At 47.8% G+C, this 22,281-nt stretch overlaps 1 protein-coding gene across 4 annotated transcripts in view; it reads right to left on the bottom strand.

Moving 5' to 3' along the window:
• Positions 1–14,111, bottom strand: part of LOC144176865 (serine/threonine-protein phosphatase 2B catalytic subunit 2-like) — a 64,755-nt gene extending 50,644 nt beyond the window's left edge. For 3 of the 4 annotated variants that reach the window (XM_077705237.1, XM_077705238.1, XM_077705239.1), the window contains exons 1-2: positions 13,898–14,111; positions 12,493–12,696 (exon numbers count right to left, since the gene is read on the bottom strand). In XM_077705237.1, coding sequence (XP_077561363.1) covers positions 12,493–12,696; positions 13,898–13,946 — 253 coding nt within the window. In that variant the 5' untranslated portion in view covers positions 13,947–14,111. The remainder of the gene's footprint in view (positions 1–12,492; positions 12,697–13,897) is intronic. The other variant, XM_077705240.1, reaches the window with a different exon arrangement.
• Positions 14,112–22,281: the final 8,170 nt, after the last annotated feature.

The raw sequence follows: 22,281 nt of genomic DNA, 5'->3' as shown, positions 1-22,281 counted from the left end.
AACAACTGAACACGCATTTGAGCACTATGACAACAAACATCAGAAGATCTTAGCACAAAAGCCATTGGGGACAAACTGCCGTTAGGCCATTGTGCACTATCTGGTAGGCTAGGGTAGACTAGGGGCGTGTCAAGTCACTGAAGGGTTGAAAAAAAAAAAAAAAAGGGCATCCACCCTGCTTTTATGCATCTTTACTAAAGACAGCCCAAAAAGGCTGCTAGAACTGTTAACTGGTCCCGAAAATAGAGCATGAGCAGAACTGAGTGGAAAGATTTCCAAGAGAACACTTCCAGTCTGTTAATACAGCTTAAAGGAAGAAGCAATAAAAAATGACAGTCAATGAGATACACTTGGGCCTCGTGCTGAACGTGCCTTGCTTCAATTTCGCAGCGTGCATGCACGTATTCTCGCTCCTGTTGGGAATAAATGCTTTCCAAGGGACCTCCTCACCAATGACCAGTGTTGAACATGACCCCCGAGAAGCGGCCGAGTGTCCAACACAAAACCTGGCAACAGGCTGACGGCAGCTCAGCCAGGAAACCACTATGAGCGCGTTGAGCAATGCTTTGCACACTGATGTCCCTAGACCTCGGAGGCCTTGCAGCACACCACTGCTGCTACTGTGAGCCTGCCAATACAACTGTTCCCACAAAGTACAGTTGGGACAGAAAAGCAGCCGTTGCACACTCTGGAGACCTGCTGTCAAGAAAGATGTCCTGGCTTACTCGCATGCACACAAGTTTTCTCGCTTGGGCAGCCGCGCTGCGATTGTCAGTTAGGCACCCCGGGCCATGCCTTTGCAGCATCCCTTTCGCCGCAACGACCAGTCTACAGCCAGACAGACCAATTGAGCGGCTTTTGCAAGTATATTCCCATGTTTTAACTAATCCTCCCTGGTAAAGTTTGTTTTTTGCTTCAACGCAGCTGGGAAAAGAAGAGCAAACATCTACGAGACCAAGCACACAGGGAACACATCTGCAAAAGACACTGGAATAGGCACGTACACAAGGCCACACACATGCAATAAAAAGACATGGTATTGCACAAAGGCATCGTGAGCTAGCGACAATCACAGCACAGCTGCTGAAACCATAGGTGTGAGGCATGCGCTCTAGGGCCAGTTGTTAGATGCTGAATTGCATTCTCTAACTGCACGTCACCAATCGAGACTTCCACTGCATGCCAAAGCAAAGCACCACTTAAACCATATGGTGAAGCTGGGTTTTCTTGACAATGGCATCCCAGCAGGTCAAGGGTCTATTCGATTCAGCCTGCACCTCTTGAACCAGTTCGCAGCGGTGCAAAGCGGGTTCCGCCATCGGCGGAACCATACCTGCACATTTTTCGTCTGCTTCTGCACCTCCTCGGCAGGGAGTGCAGGCAAAGCCATGAACCTGTCCTGCACCCGTCAGCACCACCGGTGAATCGAACGGCGCGGTTCAGGTGCCGCGAGCTGCACCGCTGAAACGAACGGCGAAGTGCGGCACCGCCTGAACTGGTTCACGCGGTGCAGGTGAAACGAATAGACCCCAAGCGTATGTTTTACCGTACAAGGTGGTGCATAAAAAGATTAGGTAAGCAGTCAACACCAACTGGTGTACGGGGGCAACGTAAAACAAATGTGCACGCACAATGCCGATATGATACGGGTATCAATGACACCATGGCAGGGCTATCCAAGGAGAGTGGAAGCTGTCATGCCCTCAAAATTCGCCTGGGCTTCTGGATGACATAACGTGCTTTTCAAAAATCTATGCCTCAAAAGCACTGAAAGGGGCCAGGAAGACAAAAAAAAATTTTGCTCAATTTGAAAAAACTAGGCTTTGGTAACTCCATCAGCTTCCACTTCAGCCAGGAAAGAGTTTTTTTTTTTTTAATTTAAACACGAAATATTGAAAAAATTTCAAATTTCAGGCTACAGTGATGTGATATCGGCAGGAGTAATGGGCCAGCATTAAAAATATAATCATTACCTGCACGTTACCACTCAGGTTATGTAATCTAGAGGCCCTCCTACAACATCCCAGTCATGTTACTTGGCTCAGGTCGGCAGCCGTCAATTGCACAAACAAGATCTTGTGAAATCGGCTGTAAAGGTGGTGTTGTCACCACTGATTGATATACAGGGTGTCCCAGCTATCATGCACCAAGATTTAAAAAAAGAGTAAAGGCGTAACTCGAAAGAAACCAGGTGCATAATGTTTGCAGTACTGTGAGGAAGCGGACAGTATTTTTTTCTTTAATGAGACTTAATTAACTAATTGTAATTAATTATCTAACTCGAGAAATACTCTCCTAATCACTAAAGTGTCAATGAGGCACTTGAAGGTAACCACGAGGGGCATCTAACTGCGGTATTGTCAGCAATGAACTAATTGCGTACACATTTATTCTGACTGATAAAGGAAACCCGCGAAATATGAAAAATACCACGTGACGGCGCCTCCGCGCGCACCGTAAAGCAACGCCCTCAAACAGGCTGCCTCTGAGTTAGCCAGAATGAAATAGACAAAAGAAAGAAGAAATCGCGACCGAGTTTGTTCCTTATCTGCACACGCGTCCCGCGAATCTTGCTGCTGCTGCTCCTTCCATGCATGCTATTATCAAGGTGATGCGCTGTCTCTTCGGGCGGGTAACACGCGAAGCAGTTGCTTTCAATCAGCTTTGTTTGGGGACGCTGCTTTACAATGCGCGCATAAGCGTCGTCACGTGGTATTTTTCATATTTCGCGGGTTTCCTTTATCAGTCAGAATAAATGAGTACGCAATTAGTTCGTCGCTGAAAATAGCGCAGTTAGATGCCCCTCGTGGTTACCTACAAGTGCCTCATTGACACTTTAGTGATTAGGACAGTATTTATCGAGTTAGATAATTAATTACAATTAATTAATTAAGTCTCATTAACGAAAAAATTACTCTCCGCTTCTCCACAGTACTCCCAACATTATGCACTAGGTTTTCTTCGAGTTACACAATTTCTCTTTTTTTAAATCTTGGTGCATGATAGCTGGGACACCCTGTATTTTCTTTAAAGGAGCACTGACACCAATTTTCGGCACTAATATTATTGCACAGTTCGCTTCCTTCACTCAACAGAATACCCTGGCTGAAATATGAGCGGCCTGCCACGCAAAGAACATCGTTTAATTGGATCTCATTCATCGCGCCAACGGAGCAGCGCGCGGAGCGGCACTCAGCAAATGGACATCAGCGTGACATCATCCAGGGAGAGCCAAAAGAAGTGATGCGGCAGCGCTCATCAAAAGCTCGTGATGTCACTTCATGCGCGCGGCCCCACGAGCGGTGAGCGGGCGCAACACCCTCTCAAGCAGGCGCCGGTGACGTCCGCACAAAGCAGTGAGGTCAGGCAGGGAGTCTGTCATATGCGCCGTTCGGGATGAAAGCGCGGGAATATCAAACAAACGATTTTCAGGCCGTTCAATTTAATTAACTATCGCGCGCTGAAGTATTTGAAGTGCTGTTTCAGGTTCGCCGGGCCATTAAGCATCGATAAAAGCAATAAAAGTAACAAAATTTTCGTGTCAGTGCTTCTTTAACATCCTGATTATTTGCTTGAAGTCTGCAATAAAATCGATACTGTTATTGGGACAACGCAGCCTTTTTAAAAAAAGGAGCCCAACTTCGTATTTTGCCGCCACTGCCCCTTTAACAACAGTCAGAAGCAAACATGGCTCTCCAGATAAGAACAGCATGGATGCTCCGTACGTCTGCAAAGTGCCTGTTGGAACTTTCGACGACGATGAGGACGACGCAAGCAGCGCGCGCAACAGACCCAGAGACGAGAGGAAGACTACGACTAGGCGAGGCATCAAGATGGCTGCTCACGGTACGGTTCTATGTAAATAGTGTAAATATATCAGCATTTCCCAGACGACGGCCTCCTCCCTTGCATCCCTGGACGTTTTCCACAGTGCCATTTTCCTGATGGCTCAAGCATTTCGCATTCAATTAGCATGTAAAAGACTGAAAGGAACACTCCCCTCTTAATGAGTGCACACGAGTAGAATTCTTGAGCGACCCGTTTAATAACTTTAGGATTTTCTGCCTGCCTATCAAAAGTCTTTCTGCCACCAATGGTTGCACTGCTCCACAGTGGCCAGGAACCAAACAGATTGATTCCAAGGTTTTGCTCGTGTGCCTTGCACAGTAGTTTTTTTACTCACACATTCTATGGCCATGACAGTGAAAATGAATGAAATGGATGTGGCTTTAGGCATAGTGTTCAACATGGAGAAGCTGACACTGTGTGCAGAGCATGATACTGCATCTGCGTAGTTTGCTCAGTTGCCCTCTATCTGCTTTGAAGGTACTGTATAATCACTCTCCATAAGAGACATCAAAAGCCCCGTCTCATCAAAATATTTGCTTAAGCCACAATGCAAACAGGCTGCCAATCACGTCTATTTAGAACACCAGCTCATTTTTAATCCATTTGGGAAAACGTTTAAACAAGCCTTGCCACAACCTGCTCGCAGCTTTGGCCACCAAGAATTGCAGACAAACGGATGAAGGGCCGTCAAATGCACGCGTGTCCTCGTCGACGGCACCTTCCTTTCCCTTCGGTAACTCGAAATTTCATTCGCCACATGGTATTTTGAAGCTTGAGAACCAAAAGCCGACAAAACAAACGAAGGAACTGGTCTGTCTTCAAGGTGTCCGCCCAAGTGAGACTGACACAACCGGGACTTTCCATCATTTCCGCATTCATTCAGTTATTTCGTTGGTTCGTTGAACTGCACTGGTTACAACACAAGCAGGACTAAAATAGACACATATACGTGATATACACAGCCAGTAAGTACTGCCAAGGTGTTGGACTACATCGCGGCTCTCAAGGACCTTGTTATCAGAGGAGAACGCCGACCACTTGGACAGCCTAGGAAAGATTTTTGTGCGCATTACAGTGCAAAAGCAAGCAACCATCACTTCATTTCTGCAATAAAACGGTAGCATGTCTTTGCAAAGTGCAAATAAACGAGAAACTGGTTAACCCTTTGAGGGTCACGGCCGTACATGTACGGCATCGCTTGTATCTTTAAAAAGCGCACCTTTTTCGCCAACTTCTCTTGCTTGGTATATGCTGCCTCACTTCGGAAATACGTCAAATTTTTTTCTTGTGCCGATTGGCTCTTTATTTTTTTATGATTTACTTCAGCGGCGCGCCTGCTATCGCTTGCGCATCTGCTAACGAGGAGGCGCGCTGGGTATCGCCAGAGTCCAATGCTTCTCTGGTCATGCAACTCCCGGCCAAGGTTTGTACGGGGACAAAGGCTACCGCGAGGGGCGCCGCCGCAGATCGGAGGGCATTGGACGGCCCCCGGTGCTCTGTAGCCAGACCTTCAGGCAGGAACGCAGTAGCAGCATGCCCGTTCGAACCAATTTTTTTTCGCCACTCACAAAATGATAAGTCCATTTTAGTGGCCCACGACATGTAAAGCGAAATCGCACTGCTGATAAGGTGGAGAGAGTCTGGTTTATCTTACTCCGTATTCCGTTCCCTGTCAAATGCGCTCTGACCACGCCCCCGGCTGTCCTCCGATCAACACCAGCGCTGCGGCGCGGCAGCGTACGAAGCTCTCCCATAGCGCGACGGCGAAGTTTCAGGACCAGAAAGGCATTGAAAGACTCTGGTATCGCCCACTGAGTACCCGGGCGCCTCTCGCTTCTTGCGCGAAGCCGATGAGGCTCTTTTCTCTCTTTTTTTTTTGTATTTTATGAGCGGTGCGCCGTCTATCACTCCCGCATCCAGCCGCGCGCACCCGCACACGCTGGCACACGCCAGCGGGAGCGCAGCGGCTGGTTTTGTTATCGTCCTCCGGGCACTTCCCGCTTTTTGCGCCCGCGAAACTGATGTCTATCTGATTTTGATTCACTCAAAAGGTACCGGCTTGTTACTCTCTTGTTTTTATTTAGAATGTTTCTTGTGTAACGCCATAATAAACCACATGCATGTAACAACACAAATGATTTTTTTTGTCACTTCACGGTCACCCAAAAAAATTTGATTATTTTTTCTCGATATAGATTCGTCTGTAGAATCTAAATCAGCAATAAAAAAAAATCGACCCTGGGGGGACGCATTTGGCGAAAAAATTCGACCCTCAAAGGGTTAATTGATTGCAGGGTCAATTGATTGATTGCCGACGCAACGCAGGTGATGAGGCGCGCCGTAGTGGAGGGCTCCAGATTAATTTTGACCACCTGGGGATCTTTATCGTGCGCCGAAATCTCGTACACACGGCCGTTTTTGCTTTTCGCCTCCATCAGAAAAGCGGCCGCCGCGGCCGGGAATCGAACCCGCGACCTTGTGCTCCCTCAAAGGGTTAAGCGTCCCCTTTTTGTGGATTTATTGCAATCGTTGCAAGTAGGTCTGACTGTATTAGCCAGCCAGAACCACGCAGCTGCCATGGCACCAGGGTCTGAGACATCCGGGTCCAACCCCTTATGGACCAAAATGTACCCTCTATACTGTGCTGTATACACAGGAACTTTTTTAAGCAGCCATTTTTGGTCTGTGGACGGTCAACAATGCCACATTTTGCAACCAGTCGCCTGGCACGGCCAAACCTTGGGCCCAGCATTTCGAAAGGCCTCCAAACGCCATTAACTCTGACCAATCAAAGTAACCTAGGTACCCTTTACGGCTTGTTGGAAAAGGTGAAGCACACATTGAGCAACATCAAACTCGGCCGAGAAGGATGCCCTCTTTCCATCTACGTGCTGCTCGGTGGAGGGTCCAGAATGACATTTTCCCTGAAATTAAACGCCTCTCCTCCCAAGAATCCAGCTAGGAAAACAATGCTCAGGGTTCATCACCTGGGCCACGAGCTGCTGCAACCCCAAAGCAGCACAGTAGCCAGCAGTATGCCAACATTCGAAGCAAGTAAGAAGGCGTGAGACAAGCCCACTTTCAGAGAAAGCGAGGTGCGTTCCTCCCCGATGCTAGACTTGGCTATCGTAGGTCGGCCCACACAACTGCTACCATGACGTTTATGTAAAGAGCAAAGCTTTACGCATGACGCCGTGCACTCCGACCAAAAATGGCTCTACGCGCGACTGTTCGCTCGCACTACCTACCAGGTGGAAGTGCGGTTTGCCCGGCACCCGTAGTAGGTACGCGGGAAGCTTGCAGCAACCAGCGTTATTTGTTTACAGGAAACGTGACGCTCCCAATGTAGCAAATACCCATGTGTTTCCGGCACAACTTAAAATGTGCAGATTATTTTGTAGCATTCACACCGTGCCTGGGATGGACCCGCCACAGTGGCTCAGGCACTGTGCTCCTGAGCCCACGGCATGCAGGTTCATCCCAGCAGCTTTTCTGATGGAGCATAAAATTGATTTATTGCAGGGTTTTAATACGGCGACGCAACACAGGCGATGAGGCGCGCTGCAGTGGAGGGCTCTGGATTAATTTCAACCACCTGGGGATCTTTAACGTGCGCCAAAATCTCGTACACATGGGCGTTTTTGCTTTTCACCTCCATGAGAAAAGTGGCCGCGGCGGCCGGGAATCGAACCCGCGACCTCGTCCTCAGCGTCGCAACGATGGAGGAGAAAAACGAGAAGTGCCAAGAGACCATCAAGTGGCCAAATTAATCCAGAGCCCTCCTCTACAGCATGCTTCAAAGCCAAAGCGTAGCTTTGGTGCATTGAACACCACAATCAATCAAAATTGTGTGTGGGAGATGCTCGCAAATGTTGCATGTAACATGCCTTTACGCTTCCTTAAATTATTTTAGCCACAATTTTTAATTCAAGAAATCTAGTAACATAACACCAGAGCGATGGAAAATGAATTATACCAAGCAGCTGAGCATATCTAAGCTAGCAATGTGTCCTGCAGATCTGACATAAGAATTATACACAAGTTGTCACAATTGCCTATTAAAGTGTAAGCAATCTTCGCCGCTTGCATTCAGTACCAGTTTTTTAATAGCCACATTTGGGAGTAAGCCAAATTGGGCTAATTTTTGTTGTTTTAGTTTGCATTATGTTCGACTTTCGTCTGGTTATATTTGTGCCTCCATTTTTTGTTTCGTTGCATATTAAGCACTATTATAACGATTAAGTTGCTCAACTTCGCCAATCATCCACTTTTGTGCAGATAGTGTTTGAAAAGTCAGCATTTTTTACGATTTTTTTGTCTCCTGATTGGATTGCTTCTTCACCTTGCGAGGACGGTGTACCAAGTAGACAGGGTCTAAAGCTAGCACAGCGACAGTACACTTGTTTTTTTGACACCATCCTCGGCAAAGTAGTTTTTCCAACACTCCTCTACAGGCATGTAGTGGTAACTAAAAGAAGGTTAAAATGGTGGTGAAAGACGAGTGCGAGGAAAATATATTCTTGCACACCTGTAACCGGCAATTTAATTTCAGCCTGCACTTAATAGCAGAGCTAGAATTAAAATAAATGACAAATGATTGATCCACCCACCGATCGACTGTTTGGGGTCCCCTCACGTGTGCCATCTCACAAAGGAATCCATCTGTTTAAAGGGACACTGAAGTGACTTTGTCAAGCTCCCGTTTTTGCTTGCACTGCGTAGACTGGCTCAAATTAGCACACTTTTCATAGTTTATCCGCTTGACAAATCGGTAATTATTTTACAAAGCGCGAAACAAGAAAATCTACCATGCGCAGTTTGCGGCGGCCGCACCAACTAAAGCTGTGACGTTGGGAGGAGCGGGCACCGTGATTGGACGATGCCCAAGGTGAGCAACCAAACAAGTTTCGGTTTCGGTTCTGTAAAACACAACCGGTGGCGTTGTTGGATGGGCATTCTCAATAACTCAGTAATCATCGTACCGTGCTTCTGCCATGTTGTCAGCTGTAAAAATGCATAAAGATAAGCCTCCCAGGACGGCTTGGAATCGTAGCATTCACTAGCCGAGACCTACGCAGTGCATGAACGCCCTCCGCGTACCCGTAGACGCCCAAATGTCATGCGCTTTTCCCCCATATTTGGAGCTTGCCTCCCTCATGCCTGTATCATAAAAAGCGTGTTCGCACCAGGCCAAGGGTCTGTTCATTCTGGCCTGTGCCCACTGCCTGCAAGAGTCGGTGCTTATGGCAACAGCACGCCAACGAGAACTCGCTAGCGCGCAGGTGCCAGCCTGCGCGCGTTTTGTGAACTAGTTCGTGGAGCCATGAACGTTGCGGCCCAAAAAAAGGTGAACTCAATATAGAAAACATCGGCGGAAAACGGAAAAGTTAACTTACAAAAAAAAAAAAAAAAAGCACGTACCCGCGGGGATTCGAACTCATGACTTGCAAAATACTTGCAGTGACATACCTAGCGCCCCAGACCACTCAGCCACAGGGCGGGCTCAGCTGCCCTTGGTAATATGGGTATATATTGTACAACCAGTATACACTTTTATTTAGTTTTGGCATTTCAAGCAGCTTAGGTGACTATTTGTTGTATTGAGCTCGTGCAGTAAGCGTCGCCCGAGTTTCCACAATAGCTCACGTCTAGCAATTGCATTTCGTAGACGGAAAAGCGCTCGCAGATGCGTAGTCGTGCTGCTGACCGCTGTGCTTGTTTGCCCAGCGCAAAAAAGTGCTTCGCGCACCCTAGTTTTACGCTGTACGGTAAAAATATCAGTTGATTTTATTTCCTTAGTACCTATATTGACTTCGCTGACTCTTCTCCCGCCTTCAAGAGGCCTTATATTTTCCTACTGGCGTACCAGTCAGCGAAGCATCGCATGTGCGCTTGTGCAGCGCTTGGGTGAAGCGACCTTGACTTGGAGCTAGATACAGTGTACAAACTAACCAAGTAAAGAAAGGCAGATTCTTCCATTCACAAACGTGTCCTAGCTTCGTTTCAACTGAGCGAACGAATTGCGACGACCCGTCGGCGGCCGGCGGACGAAACGCTGGGCCGACTGACTCTGCCTGAAGGCCGGGGAGCCGTGCAGTAGCGCAGCCAATTGCGAGCTCGGCTCCTCGCGACGTCACACGAAAACGCCGCAGAAAATGGGCGAGCGTAAAGAGAGGAGGACAGCATTTTCGAATTGATTTTTCTACTAAATAAATCACGTAAACGCGCCCAGGGTGGTCGAAACATGGCCTGGGGACTCCGGACTACAATTTGCGCAAGTAATCCCGCAATGTTTACATATCACTTCAGTGTCCCTCTAATTCTAGTGCTGCTATCAAGGGCAAGCTGAAATAAATTTAGTCCGTTGCAGGTTTCACACGTCCTAGGCTATATTTCCCTTGCGGCTTGTCTTCCACCAGCATTCTAATCTTCTCTTAGTCACCTCTACAGCCTTGAAGTCTGTCTCTCTCCTAGTTTGTACACTGCCCTGTCACAACAAATACAAAAATGCCCCATCCAAAAAAATCGAACCAAAACATGTCAAGAGATCGCAAAATCTCAAATGTGTAGCGCCTTGTCTCAGTACAAAAATGAATAATTGGCAGAATTGAGCAATTTAATCTTTATAACAGTGAAACATACACAATTTGTAACAGAACAAGATCGACCAGATGAAACGCACTGTCGCCTAGCTGTAGCCCAATGAACTAAAACAACAAAAAGAAGCTAATCTGGCTAACAGCCAAACGTGGATATTAAAAAAAAACTGGGACTGAACAGAAGTGGTGAAGATCGTTTATTATAGACAATTCTTACCATTTCTGCATAATTTTATGTTAGATCCGCAGGAAATGTTGCTAACTTATACTCACCTGCTTGCTTCAAAAATTTCAGGTTTAATTTTATTTTGCGTGTTTTGTCACTCAGAAAGCTAAATGGTTGCACCTCCCCCTTAGGCAATAGTAGATGAGGTTTGAGGCATGTATTTTAGCGGTTTTTTTTCTTCCAGAGTCCCCAAATGAATGAAGTGTGCCATGCACTGTGTTCTTTACAACACTAGGGAACATTTTTGTGGAGCAAAATCTGAGTATTCCTACTGCAGCGCCTGGATAAACAATTCAGCTGTTGGTTCTTCACCAACAAGCTTCATCCCGTGACAGCACCAAGGCACCCAGCCGGTTGAGTGGCGTGCCGACCATACAGGACGTCTATAGCAGATGGCAAGACTAGCAACTGGCAAAAACGATCGAAGTCCCCGTGGTACATTTTAACCCAACCTGCAGTGTACATGTAGTAATAAATATTGCATCGCTAAAAAAGCATATTTAAGTGGACTCTCATCGTAGCACAAAAAGTGCAGCCCGCACACAGCGAAATAACCATGCATCAAGATGGTTATTCGAGCCATCAAGATGGCTCGAAGCACACTTGTGCTTTGAGAGACACTGAGGTGAACGTTGATTCCACCCACGCACGTGGCACCATGCATTTCGGGGTCAGACAGCAGCACACTAGTCGGTCCCATACCAATTGCTCATGGGTTTTCATGCCTTACCTGGTCATTGGTCTGCCCTGTGCAAGCCCACTAACCTTGCGGCTGCAAATGGGACAGTGCCGCCGTCAAAAGGAGCAGCAAACAGAGGAGGCCTCGCGTGGGGAGCCACAAAATGCCAGCTTCCCGACAAGGAAGGGCCGCAGCGATGCCTTGCACAAACAGGAGCAATGGACGCCCAGCCCAAGCTGAGGCAGGCCCTCCTCCAAAGAGAGGAACGTTCGGACCAAACAGTTGAGAACATTCACGCATGCATTCACGATGGGTCCAGTTTGATAGCCACACTTGATGTCTGGTTTAGCCCTGCCAAACAGCCGGTTATGCTGCCACCAGTGGTCATAATGGTCAGCACATACACAGAAAGGACGGCACAAGCGCTTCTTGTCTGGTTTTCGCATGCACTGACCATTATGAACGCACTCCAACTCGCCCAATTCGCTACCTTATTGCGCCTGTGGTCCCCAGGCATCACGCCTTGCATGCAGTTAGCCACACGGCAGTCTTGCATTAAGATGGCTCTACTGGAAAGGAAAGGCAGTTGTATTTGGGAGCAAAACAAAAACTTGTTACACTTGTTTTCAGAAGTGGAGGCATGCCCCGACAACCAACAAAACATCTCTGCCCACCGAGCAAAGGCCTCACAACAGTGCGCAAGGCCTTGCCTGCAGCGTGCAGTGATGCAAGTGGACGAGTCACCCTAAGAAGATCATTCACCCCCCCCCCCCCCCCCCCCCCCCCGCATGACAACAGTCCAGGGCTTGCTTTGTTGCTCCTTGCTCATTCATCACTGGGTGACAACCAAACCAGCCCCCCCTGGATCGCATTCCAGTGCCTTTGTCAAGCAAGGCCTCTATGCATGCGTCAGAGGCAATGCCAGACAGGGAATTCACAACAGATCCACATGCCCTTCCTCAGTGCCGGCCTACCCCGCAGCCTCCCCTGCCTGCCTTTGGCGAGCACACTGGTCAGCCCCCGTTTCCCACAAACGCAGTGCAGCCCGGCGAGCAACCTCCCCGTGCCGGGCGTGCCAGTAGCTGCTGCTGCAGGTACTGCTGCGCCCCGCAGCACCCCCCCCCCGCGAGGCGGCTCACCGGTGACGGGGGCCTCGATGTCGATCATGGTCTTCTCCTGGCGCAGCAGGGCGGCCCCCTCGTTGATGATGCGCAGGGCGGCCGCCTCCTCGATGCGCCCCTCGAGCACAAAGTGCTGCTTCAGGGCCTCGATGCGCGGCTTGCCGCTCTTCGCCTCAAACACCTCGCCCAGGGTCAGCTTGTGGCTCGGGGGAAACGGCACGCCTGCACACGGAGGAGCACACGGTCACTACGCTAACAGCAGCGTGCTCGGCATCTGGTTCGGCGGCCAGGCGAGTGCCTACGCTAACAGCAGCGTGCTCGGAATCTGGTTCGGCGGCCAGGCGAGTGCCGCTCGGACCCTGGGAATAAAATCGCTTCCGCCAAGCCCGGAGGATCGGCCGGCCGGCGATAGCGCGGACCGCGACCTTGGCCGCTGTTTTCCTGGTTTCGTACTAACGACCCTCATGCCGATCGCCCACATCGACGGCGATCGCACAAAATGGCAACCCGCCGTGGTACCTTCCCCTTTCGTTCGGCAAAACCCCCGCGCACACATTCTCGACACGAGGACCAAAAGGCGCCCGGGTGTTGTCGCCGGGAGCGCGCAAGGGGTCGCAAAAAACGCCACCGTCACGTCCAATTTCAGCCTCAACAGGGAGGAGCGGTTGTTAAAAACGCGTCGACCCAGGAGGCACTGCGCGCCGGGCCGCTAGCAAAGCTCGGGTACGGGACTCCAGAGCGAGGGGCCGCCCGAAAGCACCGCTTTCAAGCACCAAAATCGGGCTCCTTGCGGCTCGCCCCCGCCGGGCACTATGGCCCGACCAAGAGCCCTGGGCCGATAGCAACGGGATGTCGACGACACCAAGTGAACGCGTTCGTGTTCGCGTAGCTGACGCCTGCAGCCTCCAACGCACTCCAAAATAGGTGCGCCCTTAAAGTCACGGCCATTGGAATGACACCAGCCAAGTGACAAGCGGGTAATAAAAGTGCCGACGGCCAGCAGAAATTGCCGCACGGCGAACCTGCACACGAATGCAGCCGCTAGAGAGAGAGATCGCGCGCTGCACGCCGGCGAAACAAGCTACGCCGCAGTGCTCACTGCGGGCAGAGTTTCGGTTCAAAAGCAGCTTCACGGCAGCAGCGGCGTTCGATCAGCTGAGTTCGTCACCGGGAACGTTAGGCTTAAAGGGCGAAAGGCAGCCACAGCTCATCACGGTGTCCCCCCGAAGGTGCTAAATGCACACAGCTCGCATTTCCAGACTGAAATCGCCCTGCTCGTTTCTCAATTTAAGCGAAAGAAGGCTAGGCGGTCGCGCACTGCATATTTAAAGGGGCTGCACCCGACAAAAATGGCGCCGGACTGTGCTAAAATTCCGGGACAGACGATGGACGCCAGGGAGTAGGGTGGATAAAAACGACTTACTTTTCACGACGCGTTCCGTCGTTGGTATTTTCGCGTTATTCGCCGACATGTTAATAATCCTAGGTGTTCACGTTACACGAAGCACATACGGATGACAAGTATATCACTGCGATAAAGAAAGATCACACAACACTACGACAGCCACAAATGGCGTAAACAACAAACTCCTGTTTGCATGCTGCATTGCGCATAATTTTGCGCGCAGACTGAGAGGACCAATCGTGGCGCTCGACGGCAGCGGAGGCGCGTCGTTCGCTGCTTCCTGCAAAGGCGGACACAGATTGGTCGAGTCTAGTGACGTCACTCAACCCGCAGTGTGTCCCTTCATTTTCAAACTGCAGAAACAAGTATTCGTGATTTGCGCCTACCTACAAGCACCATGCGTTCCAGAACTGCGTTGCCACAACGCTGCATGATCTCTGCACTTTTTATAAAACCTAACCCATCCGAATAACCTAGAACAAGCCTTTAGAAGCCACGCATTCTTTGTTCCCGGCAGCGCACGGCGAAGTCTGTTTGCATACAATTTGTTTATATGAGGGAACCACGCCACGGTCTCGTATAAAGTAACTCGCACGTAAGTTCTAACTTTTATAAACGCAATTACTGTAGTAGCACTATTTTTTTACAATATCAGCTCTTTTTTATTGGTAAATACGGGGTATTTTTACAACAAAATTTAGAGCAGAGGGCGCGCTAGTAGACGCGGTACTTTCAAAAACCACGGCCGCTGGATCGAGCGTTTCTCATCCGGCGGCCGTGCAAAAACAACCTCGAACAACGAAAGAACTCATCAGCGGGCCACTTCAATCATCAGTCCCGGATTCACCGCATGCTAACCAAAAAGTAATCCGGTAGCGGCTTTTCAAATATAGTTGTATGGTGTAGGGAATCCTCGGGGCACATTCGGACTACCGGCGGCGAGTCCGAGGCTGTGAATCGAAGGGCCACAGCGCTTACTGCGAAGGATGTCGATCTGGTCGTAACTTCATGGGGACTCTAGAAAATGAAGTTACGTACGCCGATCTTTTTACTCCGACCGATGAATGTTCTATTCTTTTCATTTGCTTTCTTTCAAGTTGCATACATGCCCCGTTAAAACGTGGCTCAATAGTAAACGGGTATTTGTTCCATGGTCGGTTAACTTCCGCTTGTGCAACCAACCCGAGACAATTGACAATTGCTTTGTTTTGTGACAGGATGCTGTGTTGTTTTTCTTGTTTTTTTTTTTTTTTGGAGGAGTGGGGGGGGGGGTGGAAGAGAGCCATTAATGGAAGTTTTTTGTCGTTTACGCACCATCTCAACCTCACGAACTGGAAGAATATTTCTTATCATTACAGACTCACTTGTGCACTGAGCGCCACTTCACGGTCATAGGGGACAGTGCGTGTAACCCGCGTGACAGGTCATGTGAACACCAACGATCGGTCTTTAACATTGGAAAACATTCTTCGTGACTTTCACCTTTGTGACATCGTAGAAAATGTCCGACGGCAAAATCGTTTCCCACAATCCCGCTATAGATTGTATTTATGTATTTTTAGGTACCCTACCGCAGTGGTTCTCAACCATGAGCTTGCCGAGGGTCCCTTGGGAATCACCCAGCGCTTTGTGTGTCTGGCTTTTTGGCATAGCTTGGGTGTCGTGCAGAAAGCCAACGTTAGAACATGAGCTACGCGAAGAAATTAAACGTACACGTCATGCAGCGAGGCTACTTTTTCGCATTTACAGCAAAGTTCAGCAAAAAGAAGAAATGAATGGGGTGGGAGGGTTCTGGGTGAGAATCGGGGAGGGCTTCGCGGACCCCTGAAATACCCTCGCGGACCCTCTGGGGTCCTCGGACCGCCATTTGAGAACCACTGCCCTACCGTGTGTTCGCAGTTATTCTCTGCATCCGGCATTTTTCAGTGACCATTGCCTTGTATTCGCTCCGCATGGTAGCCAACAGTGTCGGAGGCGTCGCCTGCACTGGGAATTGTAGAAATTTAATAATTCTCTACTACACCATGAACCTTTTGTAAATCGTGTGCCGCAAATCATGCAATATCCAGACAACCGCTATGACCTGGTCATACACGCACGGTGGGAATGATTTAAGCAAGAAGTGAGTCACTGCTATTGAAGGGGCTGCAGTAATGGCGTTTGAAAAAAAAATCATTTATATAAATTGTTGAGAGAACTTTATGAACTTGAAAGCCGATATCATGGTCAATATATGGATGCCATTCGGAATGTAAAGGCGCATCTACAGGCCTTTGATATTGAGAAATACCGGGGAGCCCTAGTATGGGCGCGATCACAACGCTTTGCTGAAATGCAACCGTGTCGCCAGTCTCTAGGCGATGAACACCGTCTTGCCCTATTTAAACAAGTACTTGAAGTTGAGTACAAGGGGAAAATTACTGGTGATACCAATGTGATAATGATGACCTTCACGAATTATTATGGATCCCTGCTCCAAGCTCCCAAAAAAGCGGTGAGTGAGGAGTCTATTGCCAAATTCATTAGTTTGCTGCCCAAATTAAACCAGGAAGAGTGTAATTCTACTGACTAGAAGATGGGCATACAAGGATTGGTGTATAGCATTGAATCATTGGCGAGAGGCCCCAGAACCTGATTGTCTCACTGAATAGTTTTACCAGCATTCTGTTCTTTGCTGGCTCCACTTTTACTTGAGGTTTATCGCGAGGCTTATAAGATTGGATATTTCCCACCTACGCTGTACCAAGGCCACATTGTTCTAGTCCCGACAAGTAATGATCCTGACCAACTGCGTAAAGTAGAAGGATATATATCGTCCCTTTTTTTATGTAACGTATATATGTTATGAACTATTTGCTAAGATTTTGGCCAACCGTCTTCAAAATGTAATTGAGCTCCTAGTTGGTGACCATCGGATATGTGGCATCCGTTGACGATCTATTCGAACTAACACCCACATTGCAGGGTCTATTCTTGAGTGCGTTTCGGGTACTTCAGCCCAAGTAGCCCTGGTACAACTAGATTTGACAAAGCTCTCGATCGTGTCAGCCGCAATTTCTATTTCGTGCTCTACAGCATGTTAACGCAGGATCATGGCTTACCGGTGGTTTTCGAATATGTTATGCCAATGGCTCTACAAGAGTGAGAGTCAACAATCGACTAGCCCAACCAATTCACCTTCTTTCATCGGTTCGCCAAAGGTGCCCTTTAATCCGCCGCGGCAGCTCAGTGGCTAAGGCGTTGCGCTGCTGAGCACGAGGTCGCGGGTTCGATTCCCGCCCATGGCGGCCGCTTTTCTGATGGAGGCGAAAAGCAAAAACGCCCGTGTGTACGAGATTTCGGCGCACATTAAAGATCCCCGGGTGGTGAAGCATCGGCGCATCGGGTGGTGAAGCATCGGCCTGTGAAGCATCGGCGCGTTAAACCCCACAATCAATCAATCAACCAATCACGGGTGCCCTATATCACCACTCCTGTTTTGCTTATACCTGGAACCATTATGCATGCGCATAATACAGGACAATAACGTTCGAAGGTTGACGCTATCGTCGTTCAAGGTGATAATATTAGCATATGCGGATTATGTAGCTTTCTTTTGTACTGACAAGGCAAACGTGGAAAATGCTCTTGCCATTACTCAAGAATTTTGCGAGGTTTCACGTGCGGCCCTGAACTTCGAGAAAATCTATAGCTTTTGGTTGGGGAGAATAGGTGACCGGTAAAAAGCCCAAAGGCTCACGGCTACGTCGTCTGCTCCCGCCAATTCCGGTTCGAGAGCTCTATACCCTCCCGTACGCCGGCGGCTTTCACGCAGGTGTGCGCGTCTTGTTTATTTGTCACAGAGTGCTTACTTTTCAGAGAAGCCCCTCGTAGGATTAATCGTTGTTATTCATTGAATGCGCTATGCATGACCGTTTTTTTTTTTTTCGGTAAACAGATAAACAACACGCACACACGCGCGCGACAGCTGCCTGCCTACGGGAGGCCAGGAGAGCTCTCGAACCGGAAGTGGCGGAACTCTTCGGGAGGAAACAATGTACCGATGAGCCTTTGCGCTTTTTACCAGTCACCTATTGGCGGTGAGCGCGAACACAGGCGGCGCTGCGAAGCGCGCCTCCGTGACGTCAGCTTAGGGATTCTCGCATTTGTCGTCTGCTTCACTCAGGCTCGCTCTCCCTGCTGTTTCTTTGCGCTCGGTCAACGTCTGTTGCTTGTCCGCACCAGAATTGGCATGTGGGTAACTTTTTATCATAATAATAGGCTTAAAATCGCATACACTAGCTCATGGTGTAATTAAAGTATAGTTTTGGATACCGCTACGGGAGAAACATTGCCGGCGCTACCCCATTCCTTGCGAAGCCGGTCCTGTGCGGAGCGCGAACAGTCGGAGCTAGGCGTGAGCTTCTCATGTAAGTATTCGAACAAAAGGAACAGTCAGCTGCTAATAACCGACAACAGCGAAAATGGAAGACCAAAACAAATTCTAGGCCTTCAGGGCTGTCGGCTTTGGCAGAAGCCATCACGATTCCCGGTAATCATATGTAAGGTAAAACAGTTTTTGCAACCTTGCCGAACGCTCGAACGCGTTTTGTCACATCACTTTACGTTGTCAAGGCATAAAAGTTTGCCGACATGCACTATAGACTGCAAAAACTGTAGGCTGAGTTCCAAATAACCCAGTGTGTATATACGCGCGTGCTGATTCTATACCAGGCATCTAACCAGTATTGAGGGTTATTGAGCAAAACGAGTCACGTCTTCGTTAAATTTATAGTAACACATATTTGTTTGTTAAGACCTGGAGGGATATTTCGGAACATTTTGCACAGCCATATCTTCCCGATATTCGGATATGCGTATAGGAAAACTGCACTCAAGAGGAGGAGGAGGAGAAAGGGGAGGAGGGGAAAACTTTGTTTAACAATTAAATCAATCTGGTTAGTGGGCCGGGTCCTCAGTCTAGGACAAGAGAGTAAAAGTAATTTTCTTCAAATAATAGAACGCCATCCCGAGTAGAATAGGATTTGTTCTTCGCGCCTGGAAGGGTTGAAAAGCAATAAAGAGCTACTTGGAATTCTTCTTCGGTTTCGAGTCTTGTAATATATGCAGGTATACTAATTATTACGTTAGTTAGCGAGTATATCATGCCTTCAACACCGTAATCATGTCATCATTGTTCGAGTTGAGAGTCAGTTCGTTATGATAACGATATAATTACGATAGAAATTCGGAGCACAAAAGCCGCCTTCGAGTACTGTGGACCACGTTGTTTAGGGCGCGATGACGGTGGCGTAGCACAAACCTTCGCATTGTATTTGCATGTGAATAAACAAAGCACGCTGCGGATATGCACCTTCTTGCACGCAGCCGTAATGTAAGCCAATTTGTGAAGAAGAGAATGAATGCCATACAAAATGAAGGAAATATCCACACGACCTTTGTGAGGCTCCCAAACATCCCGAAACCTCCTAATAAGAAGTTGGTGACGGCGCAGAAAAATTAATGCGTTGGGGAGAAAAAAAAAAGCAAGAAACATTAATCCGATACAAGCCAACAACGAAAGAAACAGAAGAAAGCCGCTTTATTTCCTGCTGTGCGACGAGCGTGTAGAGGCCGCTGCTTGGTACGTAGTATTAGACTGTTGAGTCTTCATAGGAGCATCTCAAAAATACTGCAGGGAAGCCTACGCATTTTGAATACTTATCGAGAAGCTCTGATCGCTGATCCTCGCGAATAAGCAAGAAAGGACGAGTTACTCACGATCTTCTGGCCGATACTCTGAAGAAAGTTGTTCTCTATCTCTTCGTGTGTTGCAAACTTGCGGGGGATACAGCTTCAAATTATTCAGATGCGTCAGAAGCTGGCAAAATAACTGAGTCGCTAGAAATACGCTTTTTAACGCACTACAGCAACGAAGCGGGCGATTTCTAGCCCAGGCACTGTTGCCCCTCACAAGCGGAGTGTAGCAGACGACAGCGGCGCGAATCCCTAAGCCGACGTCAGAGCCAGGGGGCGCCACTCAAACATCTCACCGCCAATGGGGAACGACACCCGGTCGTTTCGCGGGAATCAATTCCAATAGTGACGTGACGTATTCAGGAGTGCCCCTCTCACAGTTTTGCAATAACAATTAAGCAACTCTCTCTCTCTCTCTATCTATCTCTATCTTTGGTCGGAGCAGGCTATGAAGGTACAGCGTCAAGTGAATGATTTGCATGGACGGCAGCTGTCCATCTTTTCTAGTCCTCGGGCATGCAACATGTTTTTTGTGATCCGGCTTATGTCCTACAGGCGTTACATTGCTCTCGCCTCCGGATATAGGCTTTTCACCGGATTTTCGCAACCTTCACTTGGTGTTCGCGTAGTGAGCCTATGCGTCGTGATAACGTTGAAAGCTCGGGTACCTTCAAATAAGCCTTTTAAAGTAATACAAGACTACAGCAGAGCTGATGTGACGTCAATTACAGCTGAGCTAGAGGCGTTTCTCGCCGACTATCTTCCTAACTTTTCCGATCGCACGGTTGAAGAAAATTGGTTCCTTTTAAGAACAAGCGGTTATCTCTGATAGATAAATATGTCCCAAAAAGAAAGGTTACAAATAACCCACGTTCACCTTGGTTTGCAAATTCATTAAAGCGGCTCCGTAACAAAAAGAAGCGCATGTTTCGTCGCGCGAAGCGGACAAATCGGCCTGACCATTTGACGGCCTATCGTAGAATTAATACTGACTTTAACGTAGCCGCTTCGAATGCAAAGGAGTCGTTTTATACTGATACGCTCAGTGACCATCGTTGTTACAATGTAACCCACGGAAGTTCTGGAGCATAGTCAGCGGCACTGAAAACCGACTTATTCAACTTGTTCAATAAAATATCCCAGTTTCCCCAAGTCACTGCTGTTCCATTCTAAACAATACATTTTCCGCTGCTTTCAATCGCGTTATTTCTACCGTTATTCCGCCTTTCACGTCTCCGCATTTCCTTCCAATTGATCCCATTTTTATTGATTCTGTTGGTATTGATGTAGTGATACATAATCTCCAAATTTCATCCTCTACTGGCCCGGACTGTATTAATTCTAAAAAACGTACACATGTGTATTCATCTGTTAAAATTTTCGACCAATCTTTGTACCATTCTATATTGCCTCGCGATTGGAAGGTGGGAAAGGTGTCTCCTGTTTTCAAATCTGGTGACGTTCATTGCCCCAATAATTACCGCCCCATCTCATTAACATCAGTGCCTTGTAAAATGTTAGAACACTTAATGTATTCCCATTTAATTGAATTTCTTGAGTCCAATTCCTTTTTCGCGAACTGTCAACATGGGTTCAGGAAAAGGTTTTCTTGTGAAACGCAACTGCTAACATTTACTAACGATTTGCTCGCAAGTGCTGATTTGGGAATTGAAACCGCGATTGCATAGATTTCGTTAAAGCCTTTGATAGTGTCCCAGATGATTTATTATTTTCAAGCTTAGCAAACTAAACATTGATCCCAAAATTTTCAAATGGATTAAAGACTTCATTTTCAACCGTTCCAAATTTGTTATTGTTAATGACCACTCATCTGCTTTATCTCCGGTAGAATCAGGCGTGCCACAGGGATCGGTGCTAGGACCACTTATTTTCCTTCTTTATATCAATGACCTTCCAGACTGTGTTCAATTCAAATCAATTAAGCTATTCGCGGATGACTGTGTAATTTACCACAACATTTCTAGCCTTGCTGATATTCAAATTTTGCAAAATGACCTTAACAGTGTAACTAACTGGTGTAACAAATGGCACATGAAGCTTAACATTACGAAGTGAAAAAGTATGAGGATATGCCGGTGGCCCAATAAAACATATATGCATGCGTACTTTCTTCACGATATTCCTCTTGTACATGTTAATTCATATAAATATCTTGGTGTACATATTTCTGATAACCTGTCATGGAACACTCACACTGACCACGTAATAAAGAACGCTAGTCGCATGCTAGGTTATTTGCGCTGGAATTTTTCTTCTGTACCTTCATCTTTAAAATTAACCCTGTACAAAACACTCGTCAGTTCCAAACTAGAATACGCATGCGCCATATGGGATCCTCACCAAATCACGCTCACCCTCGCTCTTGAATCTGTCCAAAACCGTGCCGCTCGTTACATATTATCTTATTCGCGCCTTGCCAGTGGCTCATCCATGAAAAATACGCTTAATCTCACCAACCTTTCACACCGTCGCAAATGCTCTCGTCTTTGTTTGTTTCACAAAGTTTATCATTACAACCCTACTTTAAAGGATCAACTTATCACTCCCCCGGTTACGTGTCATCTCGAATTGACCTTTTGACTGATATGTACCGTGAATCATTTATCCCAAAAACCAGTGTAGATGGAACCACCTCCCTCCCACCA

The sequence above is a fragment of the Haemaphysalis longicornis genome, unplaced genomic scaffold (genome assembly GCF_048455015.1).
Source record: "Haemaphysalis longicornis isolate Haplotype H1 unplaced genomic scaffold, Haemaphysalis longicornis Haplotype H1 scaffold_1, whole genome shotgun sequence".
In the NCBI taxonomy this organism is placed as follows: Eukaryota; Metazoa; Arthropoda; class Arachnida; order Ixodida; family Ixodidae; genus Haemaphysalis; species Haemaphysalis longicornis.
This window is presented reverse-complemented; position numbering and strand designations above follow the sequence as displayed.